The 11,878-nt window shown below is 40.5% G+C and overlaps 1 protein-coding gene across 3 annotated transcripts in view; it reads right to left on the reverse strand.

Annotated features, from left to right (window-relative positions):
• Positions 1–11,878, reverse strand: part of Srgap2 (SLIT-ROBO Rho GTPase activating protein 2) — a 221,872-nt gene that overhangs the window by 208,473 nt on the left and 1,521 nt on the right. For all 3 annotated transcript variants that reach the window (XM_055602569.1, XM_055602563.1, XM_055602574.1), the window contains exon 2: positions 10,748–11,358. In XM_055602569.1, coding sequence (XP_055458544.1) covers positions 10,748–10,814 — 67 coding nt within the window. In that variant the 5' untranslated portion in view covers positions 10,815–11,358. The remainder of the gene's footprint in view (positions 1–10,747; positions 11,359–11,878) is intronic.

Raw genomic sequence — 11,878 nt, forward strand, 5'->3', positions numbered from 1 at the left:
GCTATTGGGAAATTCTTGGAGTAATATATGTAAAGCTTTCAAAACACAGCTTAGACCTATGAGGCCCTTAATAAATGCTAACCATCATCTTCATTACTAGTAAAAGCAAGCCAGGAATTATTGTCCCCATTTTGCAGATAAGAAACACAGCTCCAAAATAACTACCTCTCGTCAAGATGCCTCCCAAAGAGCAGCTTACTCATCCAACAAGCTCTGATACCAGTATGTGCACACACACACACACACACACACACAGAGAGAGAGAGAGAGAGAGAGAGAGAGAGAGTGAGAGAGAGAGAGAATTTCTGAATCTTTTAAAAAAGTATACTTTTTTAAGCTCCTGCCATGACATGTCTTGACAAGTTTCACCCTCTTTCTTGGGTCCCTTTGTTTTCTGTGCTCTAGCATCCTGGAGTCCTGGCCATCCCATGGCTATTGAAGTCTTCTCCAGGGAAAACATTCAGACCCTGCCTTCTATGTCATGATTCTAACTACAGAAGCTGGGCTTACAGCAGTACAGATAATGCCAACTTTCACAATACCTTCTGAGTTACCTACTGACTGATTAATGTATTTGAAGCAAAAACAGATTGCTGGGGAAGAAGCTCTTCCTTCTACCAATAGATGGTATCCTTAAAAAAAGAAAAGAAAAAAGAGGCACACATCCTAGCTTGTTTTCCTTCCTCAGAAATATATACTTCCATTTTAAGACCATCCATTCACAAAGCACAAATAAGGTCAAGGCTACTAAACACCAAATGATTTGAAAAATCAAGGAAGAGAGTTTTCCTGTTTGTCCCTTGGACTTTTCCTCCCCATGTGTTACAGATCATGCAGCTGTTTCTAGTCAGGTAATAGCTCTTGCAAAAACCCATGTTTTTAAACAGAATCCTAACAATTCCTTCTGCAAGTTAATGTTCTTAATTTTTGGTCAAGACAGATGAAAATTTTCTCAATTGGAATTTCTGAATATCTGTTAAAAGTGGTAACTAAGTTCTAGATAAGTACAGAATGTATTTTGCTTCAACTACAAAAAGGCTTAATTTTTGTTTTGAACTCCTGAGAATTTCACACTAAATATTTTTCTTGTACAGTGGCTCATACTCATAATCCTTGCACTAAGGAGTTTGAGGAATAAGAATTACTACAAGTTCCGACCAGCCTGTGCTATATAGTGAGTTCCAGGACTACAAAGTAAAACAATGCTATCATCACCATCATCATTATTAATGTATATCTTTTTTGTTTCTTTTTTACCCCCAAGGTAGAATATATGATTGAAGAAATCTAAGCAGTTCAAATACAGTTCTAGAACATTAGATTCAGAAAAGGATAAGAATGTGTGTAACAAGAATCATGTCTTGCTTACAGGGGAGCTCCATCATGCTTGATAATCAATATTTGTCCTTATGAAATGACAATATTCACAATGTTTAACCTGTTTTGAATTTCAAGTAACATTAGGAAAGGGAGTGGGCTTTTTCTGCAATAGAGGGACAAGTGTGGTAACAAGGTAATATGTCGCATCCAATCTTAACTCAGAAAACACTTCAGTTTAACTATTTATGAATAGTTTTGGGGTGTGAGCCTAGCCTTTAATGGCTGAGCGATCTCTCCAACCCTAATTTGTGAATATTTTTAAAGTTCTTAGTAAGTACTGGAAATCAGACACATTCGAATAAATACAATGGGCAGAGATATGCTGAGAAGTAGGAAAGGCTTCTGGAGGTGGTTGCATCTAATTGGAGCTTTAAAGGATAGATAAACTTACCAATGAAGAGAACCCAATTCTAGGAAAGAACAGAACATGGACAAAGCAAGACACAGCATGGTATAGTACAGAAACTAGAGACAGTTCAGCTCTTCAGCAATATGAAATGTGAACAGAATAAATGTGAAATAAGGACTGTAAACAATCTTGTATGCCATGATCTAAGCAGAATAATGAGTGTTTGTTTCTAATCATTTCGGTGATTTATCAAGGTCAAACTTAAAAAATACTTATAAAAGAAAGTATATTTCTAGATCATCCTTTTTCTCATTCACTATCTTAGTCAATAAATATTTACTAAAATCTACCATGTAGGCTATAATAGTATTCCAGACATCTCTCCTATGTGAAAGGACTCATAACAAGAGCTATTTACTTAGCATTTAAAAGTTATCATATTGAGTTAATATTTTTCACAGTACACTTACAATAATAAGAAGGTAAGTCTTATCTACATATCACAGAAGACGATGCTTGGAAGAAAACTTGAATAACAAACAAAAAAGTGATACAAGACTCCAACACATATATAGTTCCAACAGCTATATTCTTTGCATTATATAAAACAACACTGAGACATTCCTACAAGCTGTTAGGATGACAGGCACCTGTAATGCCCATACTAAGGAAGCTAAGATAAGAGAATCATAAATTTGAGGCTAATCTAAAGACCTATTCAAAAAGCAAAGAGGGCTGAGGAGATGGACCCAGGTTCAAAAAGGACCAGAGTTCAGGTTCCCAGAACACATGTAAATGCTGGGTAAATATAACTGTAGGTTTGGAAGACAGGAGATCCCAGAAGTTAGCTGGCTAGTGAGTCTAGTTTTATCAGCAAGCTGTGGGTTTAAGAGGGTTTACCTAAAGAGAATAAAACAGAAGAGCAATCAAAGAAGATTCTTGACATCAACACACGAACACACGCACCTATACATGCACTAACATATATATAAGCTCACCACATCCACAAAAAGAAAAAAGAAAAAAAAAAAAAAAACAACAGTAACTCCTATTAGAAGACTGAAATACAAATATTCAAATATAAGGCAGTCCAAGATCAATTCCCTAGGAGACCTATTGAGCAGTACTATGTGGGTGAAATAGAAGAGTCTTTCTGGTCATAATAACCACAGAAGGCATCCCAGAACAGATTTGACTAAAAGGGAGGGATTTTAGCAGATGAACATGTGGGGCTGGCCAGGAAGTAAGGAACATTTCCATGACAGCAATCAGAACCCTGGTGACAACCTAGTTCTAATGCCTGTTTGTAGAAGAACAGAATATTCACAGGGGACAGACCCGGATTAAGTCACCAAATGACCTATACCTCAGTTTCTTCATTAACTAAATGCAATGGCAGTAATATATTTCTTATGTATGGATTATAATATATAAAGCTTTTGGGATAATACATGGTAACCCCATGCATGGTAACCCCAAACAATATTGTATATAGTGAGTCTGTTAAAGGAATAACAAGCAGACCAGTCTGATCTCCAGTTCTCTGAAAGCCAAAAAGGAAAGCATGATTGAAATGGTAGGTTGCAACCAGATGAAGACAGGGTTCATGTCTACCTATCAGATCTGGTCTCTTTTCAGCAGGCAATTGAGAATCAGCCATTAGAAGTCAAGTCATATCCACAGCCTTCAGAGAGAATCTCCCGTGAGAGTCCCCACCTGTCCCCTTGGCATCTGGCTCACTTATGACCCCTTCTATAGAGGCATGATACCATGGGACTGGTTCTAGCAAGGTCTATAGGGTAACAGATATTGTCACTTGTCAACTCCTAACTAGCCCAAGACTTTGCTTTCTTCTCTCCTCATTCTCCTCTCCTCTCTCTCCCAAAAATGCAGTAATGGCTTACAGATAATCATTAACACAACCCCCTAGAGAGAGTTTACTTTTTTATTTTTTTCATTAAAGTTAAACCAATTTTCTAGGAACCAGTGTCAGTAACTTACAGCATTATTTATTACTTTTTGAAATTTGGTAATTTCTGACTTTTGCCTTTTTTGGCTCCAAATTAATCTGTTTTCCCTTGTACAGTTATTATGGTTCTCATTTTTTAATATTATAATGAAAAAACATTTGGGGATGTTAAACTAACTACCATCTGGTCATATGTACTATCTTAGCACTGATGGTTCCATAGATATATAAATTATGTGCTTTTTAAATTTCTTAGTGACAGGAGTTTCATGTAGCTTAGGCTAGTCTCAAACTGGCTTCTCAATCAAGGATGACCTTGAACTTCTTGATCCTCCTGCCTCCACCGGCTACAGTGCTAGGATTACTACTATACTAGGTTAATACTGTATACTACTATACCAGGTTAATGCAGTGTTGGAGATCAACCTCAGAGGAGCTGAGAATCAAACCCACAGCCTTATGCATATGAGGAAAGCATTCTGTCTATTCTGCAACTAAACTACATCCTCAGCCCTAAACTTTATGCTTTAAATGTCTTTTAAAACTTAAAAACAAAAGCAAAAACAAACTAGCTATGGTGGCATATACTTGTAATACCAACCAGCACTCAGGAGACAGAGGCAGGAAGTTCATTGCAAGTCTGCAGCTACCCTGGTCTACACTGAAAGTTCAAAATCAGCCAGGGGTTATCAAAAAAGACCCAATCTCTAAACAAAACAAAATAATCATAAAATTGTTTAAAACAAAGAATATATTAATGAATATAAATACTAAAAAGTATAAAATTTTTTTCTTAAAAAATGCACTGCTCATATTAAGAACATAGCTACACATTCATAATACAAAAATATGAATACATGTATTAAAACGTTAACTCTAAAAAGTTATTGAGATAGTGATTATATAGATATGGATGTATAGGCTTGTAAAATATTGGTATAAAACATGTTTTAAGAATGGGAATCATGGGGGCTAGAGAGATGGCTCAGTTGCTTTTCCAGAGAGTTCAGGTTTGATACTCAGTACACACACTGTGGCTCACAACCTTCTATAACTATGGTTGCAGGTATCTAATTCCCTCCTTCTTCTTAGGTACCAGGCACACATTTGGTACATAGACACACATGCATACAAAACACCCATACATACAAAAATAAAAACGTTAATAAAAAATTAAGAATAAGTAAGCAACTATGCTCATAGTAGTATCATTCCAATAGGTAAAGGGTAGAAGCAACCAAGTGTCCATCAACAAATGAGTAAAAAATAAAATGTGACAGACATATACTCACACATGGAGTATCATTCCATCTTAAGTATGTGACAACATGGATGGACTTTAAGGACATTACACTACGCAAAATAAGCCAGTCACAAATGGATAGGTGCTATATGATCCCACTTATATGATGTGCCTAGAGTTGGAGACAGAAAATAGAATGGTTGCCAGGAGCAAGAGAAGAGTTACTATTTGGTGTGTACAGAGCTTCTATTCTGAAAAACTGAAAAGAATTGTATGGACAGGTGATTGATAATGGCTATAAAACAATGTCAATATAGTTAACAACACTGAACAGTACCTTTAAGAATAGCTACTATAAAAACACTTATGTGCACAGCTTTAAAAAAAAAAGAAATCAGAGTTTCTATATATTGTCATCAAAGGCATTATTCTATAATTTTAAGGCTCTCTGTATTTATTTTGAAACTAAATTTCTTCAAATGTAATTTTCAGAGATTCCCCATGAAGCTAATACTGTTTAAAATTGTTCTCTTGAATTTTATTACTAGAAATCATACACTGACTTTTTCCTTCAGCATGACATAGTATTTTTCTAATATAGCCATCAGAAGTCGAGGATGTGGGGTAGACATGACTCCCCTTAAAAAAAAGGCTTTATTCCAGAAGGGAAGCTTTACAGGGACCACACCGGGACAGCTCCATTTCCTGAAGCATACACAATTTAAAAATCAGCATCTGGGAGCTAGCTGATGCTGAAAATATAGCAAGCCAGGTCATATTCTATAAACTTCACAAGGGCTTATCTTTGGCTTTCAGCCTGAGTGGTACAAAAATCAATGATATCCCAAAGGAAATTTCTATCCCTATCCTTCCTAGAGAATGTCTAACATGGCAAAGCTAAGGAATATTCCTAAACCGTTTCCACAGCATGGCCTAACTCCTAGCATTCCTTCAGGGTCTTGCAACTCTGGGTGCTTGAATGTTCTCAAGAGTTTCATTTAAAAAAAAAAAATTCACTTTCTTCTAAGAGTCCACCTTATTGCTGAGTCTCTGTGTTCCCTAAACGAGGGAAGAGTACTCAATCATCTACCAGGAAGATGATAGCATCTGCCTGAGGATTCCAAAGACATGTTTTACTGCAGCTTTTCACAAACTGATTATATTTAAAGTTCCCTTGGGGAGTAAGAGGGTGGGGGCACTGGGAGGAAAGACACTTCAGGGAAAAGATCTTTGTTGGCATAAACTATGAACTTCTCAGCCTCCCCTGAGAACAAGCTTGTTTAATACCACCAGTTGGCATTCCCAAGCACAAGTGCACACACAATATGACTAGAGCTGAAATTTCATCTCCAGCTCCCAAAGGGTAAAAAAAGAGTTAATCTGTTTCAGGAAATTGCTTGTGCTTTTCCTATCAAAATGCTCCACATGCAAATTATAAAAAAATTTACTTCTCTCTGACTAGTAATGTGCTCTGTAATCCCAGCATTTGGGAGGCTAGGGTAGGAGGATCACTGTGAGTTCAAGTCCAACCTGGGTTATATATAGTAAGACCTTGTCTCAGCATGTCTCTGAGTTTGAGGCCATCCTGGTCTATATAGAGAGTTAGAGAACTACATAGAGACACCCAGTCTCAAAAAACAAAACAACAACAAAAAAGACCCTATCTCAAAACATAAAAATGAAAATAATTTTGTGACTTCTTGTGACTGTGGTACAATAGAAAAGGGAGAGGGAAAAAGACCCCTTAACTTCTAATTAAGAAAGGTCTTAGAGGCATTGTAGGCGGTAATATGAATTCACCCAAGTCCCACCCAGACAATCATCTCTATTCTATGTCCCACTCTTCACCACCATACATTGCTTAAGTGCCAGCAAAGATGCTAACAGGCTAGAGGTCAAATGTACAGTTTCAATCATGAATCTCATCAAGGCTGTCAGGAATTTCCAGAAATTCATGCATATAAAAGCACTTTATAAATTTGGGGGAAAAAAAAGCTATGTAAAAAGTCTAAGAATATTGGTGCTTTTGAGTTGGACACTGAAAGACATGAACTTTTCAAAGGAATCCAAACACCCACAAACCAGAAACAATGGTGGTTCTTAAGAGCCACATATCGGACTGACTATTGCCCAGTAAAACCACAGGTTAGGACTGGTGCTAAAACCTCAGAAGTTCTTCAGAGCACATGTAAGCAGGTGCTTTTAAGGAATAATAATGATAGGAGAGAATAAAATAAAAGAGTTCAAAGTCTACTTAGAATCTACTTGATTTAAACAATTCTGACTAAAAAGCAGATACAAATAATATTTTTAAACAGTTTACGTATTCATACATAAAAGGAAATTAATGTTCAAAGAGTATGGAAAATTTTTGTTGGTGGTGGGTCTGTTTTGGTTTTATTTTGTTTGTGGTTTGTTTTGTTTCTGAAACAGGATCTCGCTTTACTCCAGGCTGGCCTCAAACTCTTGCCTCAGCCTCTCAAGTGCTGGATTATAGGCATGAGCCCCCATGCCTGGCCAAAGGATTTAAATGACAAGCACGTTACATATTTTGTTACTCCTCAACAAACTTAAACTAGAACTGTTTCATTCCTACTCTGGTTTCCTACATTCACTAGCTGGTGCTTTGAGGGTGAGCTCAAGGCAGCCTGTCTAGTTGGTAAGACAGAAGTTCCATAAAGAGGGTAGACTAGACAATCATTGAGTACTCTCAGGTACCAGATTCTGTGCTACAAGAACTCTGCAGAATAGCTGCCTTATTCCTCACAAGAATAGGAAATGCACACTACTTTGCCAATTTTCCAGTTAAGAAACTGAGACTCAGACAAAGCATGTAACATAGTAGAACAAAGATTTAAACCTGGATTCTCTGCCTCTAACACCTTCACTTTTAACTGCCATACCAAATTGATGTATAATTTTTTTTTTTTTAATCTTGGCATCTCTAAGAGAAGTAAATCTGGCAGGACCATGAGTTCCACAGAACGCAAAAAAGTTGGAAACTCCACTTGCAGAGTGCAGGGGCTCACATCTGTACTCCAAGACTCACAAGGCTGACTCAGGAAGCCTGTCATGAAATCAAAGTCAACCTGAATTACACAGTGAATTTCAGGCTACCCTGGCCTACAGACTGAGAGACCCTATCTCTAAGAAGCAAAACAAAACACAATTTCTTAAAAAGCTGGAAGTCTTAATTCAGATAGAAGGTCAGGTAGTAAACCACAGCGCCAGTGCCAACCCCAACCCAAGACCCTTTGAATTCAAATTCTATAGTCTCCCACCAAGAGTATGGTTCTAGAAATGCAAGCTCCATAAGGGTCTGGAATTCTGTCTTCTTCACTGATATGTAAAGTCCTAGAACACATACTAAGGCACTCAATAAACAGTTAATTAAAAAAAAAAAAAAAGAAAGAAAGTAAAGCTGCCACTTTTGATTGTGTGACCTTGAAAGGGTGTTTTATCCTCTCATAGCCTCAGTTTCCTCAAGTCCTCAAATGACAATAATGCTTCCTGCAAGGATGAGACAATTATACCAGACCACTCACTGGGATGCAATGGAGCATAACAAACAGGCAAAGTAAACTATTATCACATCACTACTATTACACATCACCTAATTTTGCCCTAAGAATTTTTTTCACCGTGATCAGATGCTATTTTCACTGCAAAGATACAGAAGTCCATGAAACTACATGTACATTCAGATCCACCACCTAGTCGTGTGACCTTGAACAAACCTCTACAGTTCTCTACATTCTCCTCAGTTGTAATCTGAGGAATAAAGCAAATCAGTTCCAAAAGCGTTCATGGGGCACCTCCTTGAGAGAGAAATCAGGGTCAGCCACCTACAAATTCCTACACTCTGAACAGAGCCAATGGAAAATATCGACACAAAACACAACAGTCTCTAGTCTGTGGCAGGGCTGAAGAGAAACTCCAAATAGCTAACTGCATTACATCACCTCAATGAGCAATATTTGTAAATACACGAAGTATTTAATTGTTGAGATACTCATGAGAAATCCATTACCAATTAAAAACTAAAAATCTCAAATTCTAATATCTGTCAGCCCTAAACAAAAAAAAAAAAAAAAAAAAAACAACAAAACAAAACAAAACAAAAACACCGTCATGAAAAAAATCACTTTGCTCCTCAGTAAAACGGTGTGCTTACAGAGAATCACCTGGGAAAAGTCAAAGTTGTTAACACTCCCTATGTTGCCACAGGGAGTTAATAACGGGATGCATTTTTTTAATGTCATATGTAGCCAAAACTATAGTGAGGCATTGCAAGAACAGAATATGGTGCACCTGGACAGGACATAGAGGCCAGCAGCCATTCTGTACAAAAACAGGCTGGGATTATGAACAGTGACAAGAGGCCAAGACCGCAGCTATAACTCAAAACCCCACCTCTCTCAATTCCAATTCAACTGAAGCTATCATCATTCAACTACCCATTCTGGTAATAAAACTGACCAATATTTGCAACCATGAAGATTGAAGGTCCTTTAGGGTACCTCCTGCATTGACCAAACCAGTAATATATTTTTTAAATCCTGATGACACAATGATGACTTCAAACTACCTTTCAACCTTTCAAGAGATAAAGGGACTACCTGTTTTCACACTCTACCTCTAACCCACATCCAAGGCAATCATTAGAGGAGAGACGTGGCTTTTCCCAAGTCCTCAAGATAGGAAAAGGTCTCCTAGCATTTGTGCAGGGAAAGGAGGGGCCCCTCCCTCTGTACTCTGAAACAAAGGAAAAACCCAACCGTGTGGTGAAACATTCAAGGCCACCCACCTATCCCACTTCCCAGCTAAGGTCTCAATGGGCTGAAGCCACAGGGCTCTTCCCAGTGACTGGTCAGGAAGGGGCAGTGCCTTGCACAAACACAGGCTAGGGCTCCTTCTCAGGCATGACACCTCTTAGGGGAAATGCTGGATGAGGAACAGCTATTTGGGTATGGGCTTCGGTTTGAGAAGCCAATTTAAGGTGTGGACGAGATGAAGAGACACTTGGCTTCCCCAGGTCTACATTCTGCTGTATCCCTTCACATTTTTGGCTGAAAGGGAAATGGACCTTTAAAGGCATGTATTCTGGAGCAGAGGGTGACAACACCTATTTCCCAGTTTCAGCACCACTCTGAAACCTTAATAGTTCAACTCCATTAAGATTTAGATGGGGGTGGAAATCAGTTCGGATGGTCTTATTCTTTCTGGTCTGTGATCTTTGATTGTATGCAGGGTGACCATGGGCCAGCCAAGTACAAGGTGCACCCAATATGGCTAAGGACTTCCTGAATCCAGTGTCATGGATATCTCAAGCTTTAACACAGTACACCAGAAAAACCCCGCCTCTCCCAGGTTTCTCCAAATTGTATACCCCTCTCAAGGTTGCCTTTCTGCCTGGACTTCTCTTCAACCTTTGAAATAAATGTCCAAACACCTGTCAGATTTCAGCTGTCCTTCAAGGAAGCTTGACTCAAGACGCCCAAAGGCGAATTGCAGCTTTTTTTCCCCCACCTCTCTCCGGAGACCCTCCTGCCCCTCCCCCACCTTAACCAGCCTTTGGGAAAGAGCTGCCAAAATAATGGCCAGCCCCACAGATACTCCTAAAGCCCACTTCCAGTGCCTGTAGCCCCTGACACTGTTGATCATTCCAAGGCTCTGATCCATCTATGAAACCACCTCTGGGGTCAACTTGCCACCTGCTCCACCCAAGAAATTAACGCCCTGAAAATTGGGGTGGAAACGCACGTCGGCAGAAGATATGCATTATGCCAATTGTCAAAATTCTTACCTTTGACCTGAGTATCGTACTCTGCGATGATCTCCTTATCCTTTTTGAATTTGGCTGGAGACGTCATGTTTTCCTTCTTTCTTCCAAATTCGAATTGTGAATTGATAGATCCACGAGGAAAATCCAACCACGGAAATCAATTCCTCCAAGGCCACTTCTCCCACGGGCAGAGAAAAGCCCCGCGGTGGTCTCCAGAGCTCCGGGGGAACACGCAGCCGGCTACCGCACACACATGCAGACTGTGGGCGCTGAGGCCGGGGAGGGGGGCGGGGGGCGGCGGCGGCTGGCTTATGTACTAAAGCCCAAGCCACAGCCGCAGCATTAGCCAGGAGAACTGCAGCGCCCGGAGGCTGGCCTGGGGTCTGACATCAACGACACAGGCGGGGAGTGGAAGTCCTTCCGCACAACATGGTGTAGGGGATGCGGGGGTGTGGGCGCGCCCAGCTGTGTCCCTAGGAGGGAGTGGGTTTGTCTCGGGGTGCCAGGGGTGGGCTAGGCGTTCTTCGCCGGGATTTTTGTGGTACCAGCTCAAAGATGCGGCTAATCAAATCCCAAAAGGGTGCCGCTGCAACGCGGAGTGGATCGGAAGTCGTTTGCTCCGGTTCACTAGCCTGTAAATGCAAGAAAAGGGGGGGGGGGTTTCAGTACGAGAGCAGATCCTAATCGCTACAGGGGTGGGGTCGGGGATGACACTCTAAATCCAGCTTTAGCCCATTCATCTTGACCTAACACCGCCCGCTCGGCCCGAAGACCCGGTGTGGCGCGGTAGGGAGGAAAAAAAGCTTCCTCCGGATTTTGTTTTAAGGCAGAAAGAGAACACTTTGGAGCAGCCGGCACCGCGTGCTCCGGGAAGGGACTGCGGCGGGAAAGCAAAGCTGCGGGTGGGGACTGCGACACAGCGGGGCTTTCCCAGCTCAGCTAGCCCGAGGGGGCCACCCGCCTAGCCCACAACGCGGCCCCTGACCCGCAGCTGGGGCACCTCCCCGACATCTACAGGATCAATACCAGAGGGGACAAACCAGAAAGCACAACTTTTTTCTCCTACCGCCCCTCCTCCCAGTTGTTTTGTTTTGGTAACTAGCTTCTCCTGGCAGCAAAACGGGGGGGGGGGGGGGGGGGGGGGGGGGGGGG

This window comes from Psammomys obesus, unplaced genomic scaffold (assembly GCF_907164565.1).
Source record: "Psammomys obesus unplaced genomic scaffold, mPsaObe1.curated_primary_1811, whole genome shotgun sequence".
In the NCBI taxonomy this organism is placed as follows: Eukaryota; Metazoa; Chordata; class Mammalia; order Rodentia; family Muridae; genus Psammomys; species Psammomys obesus.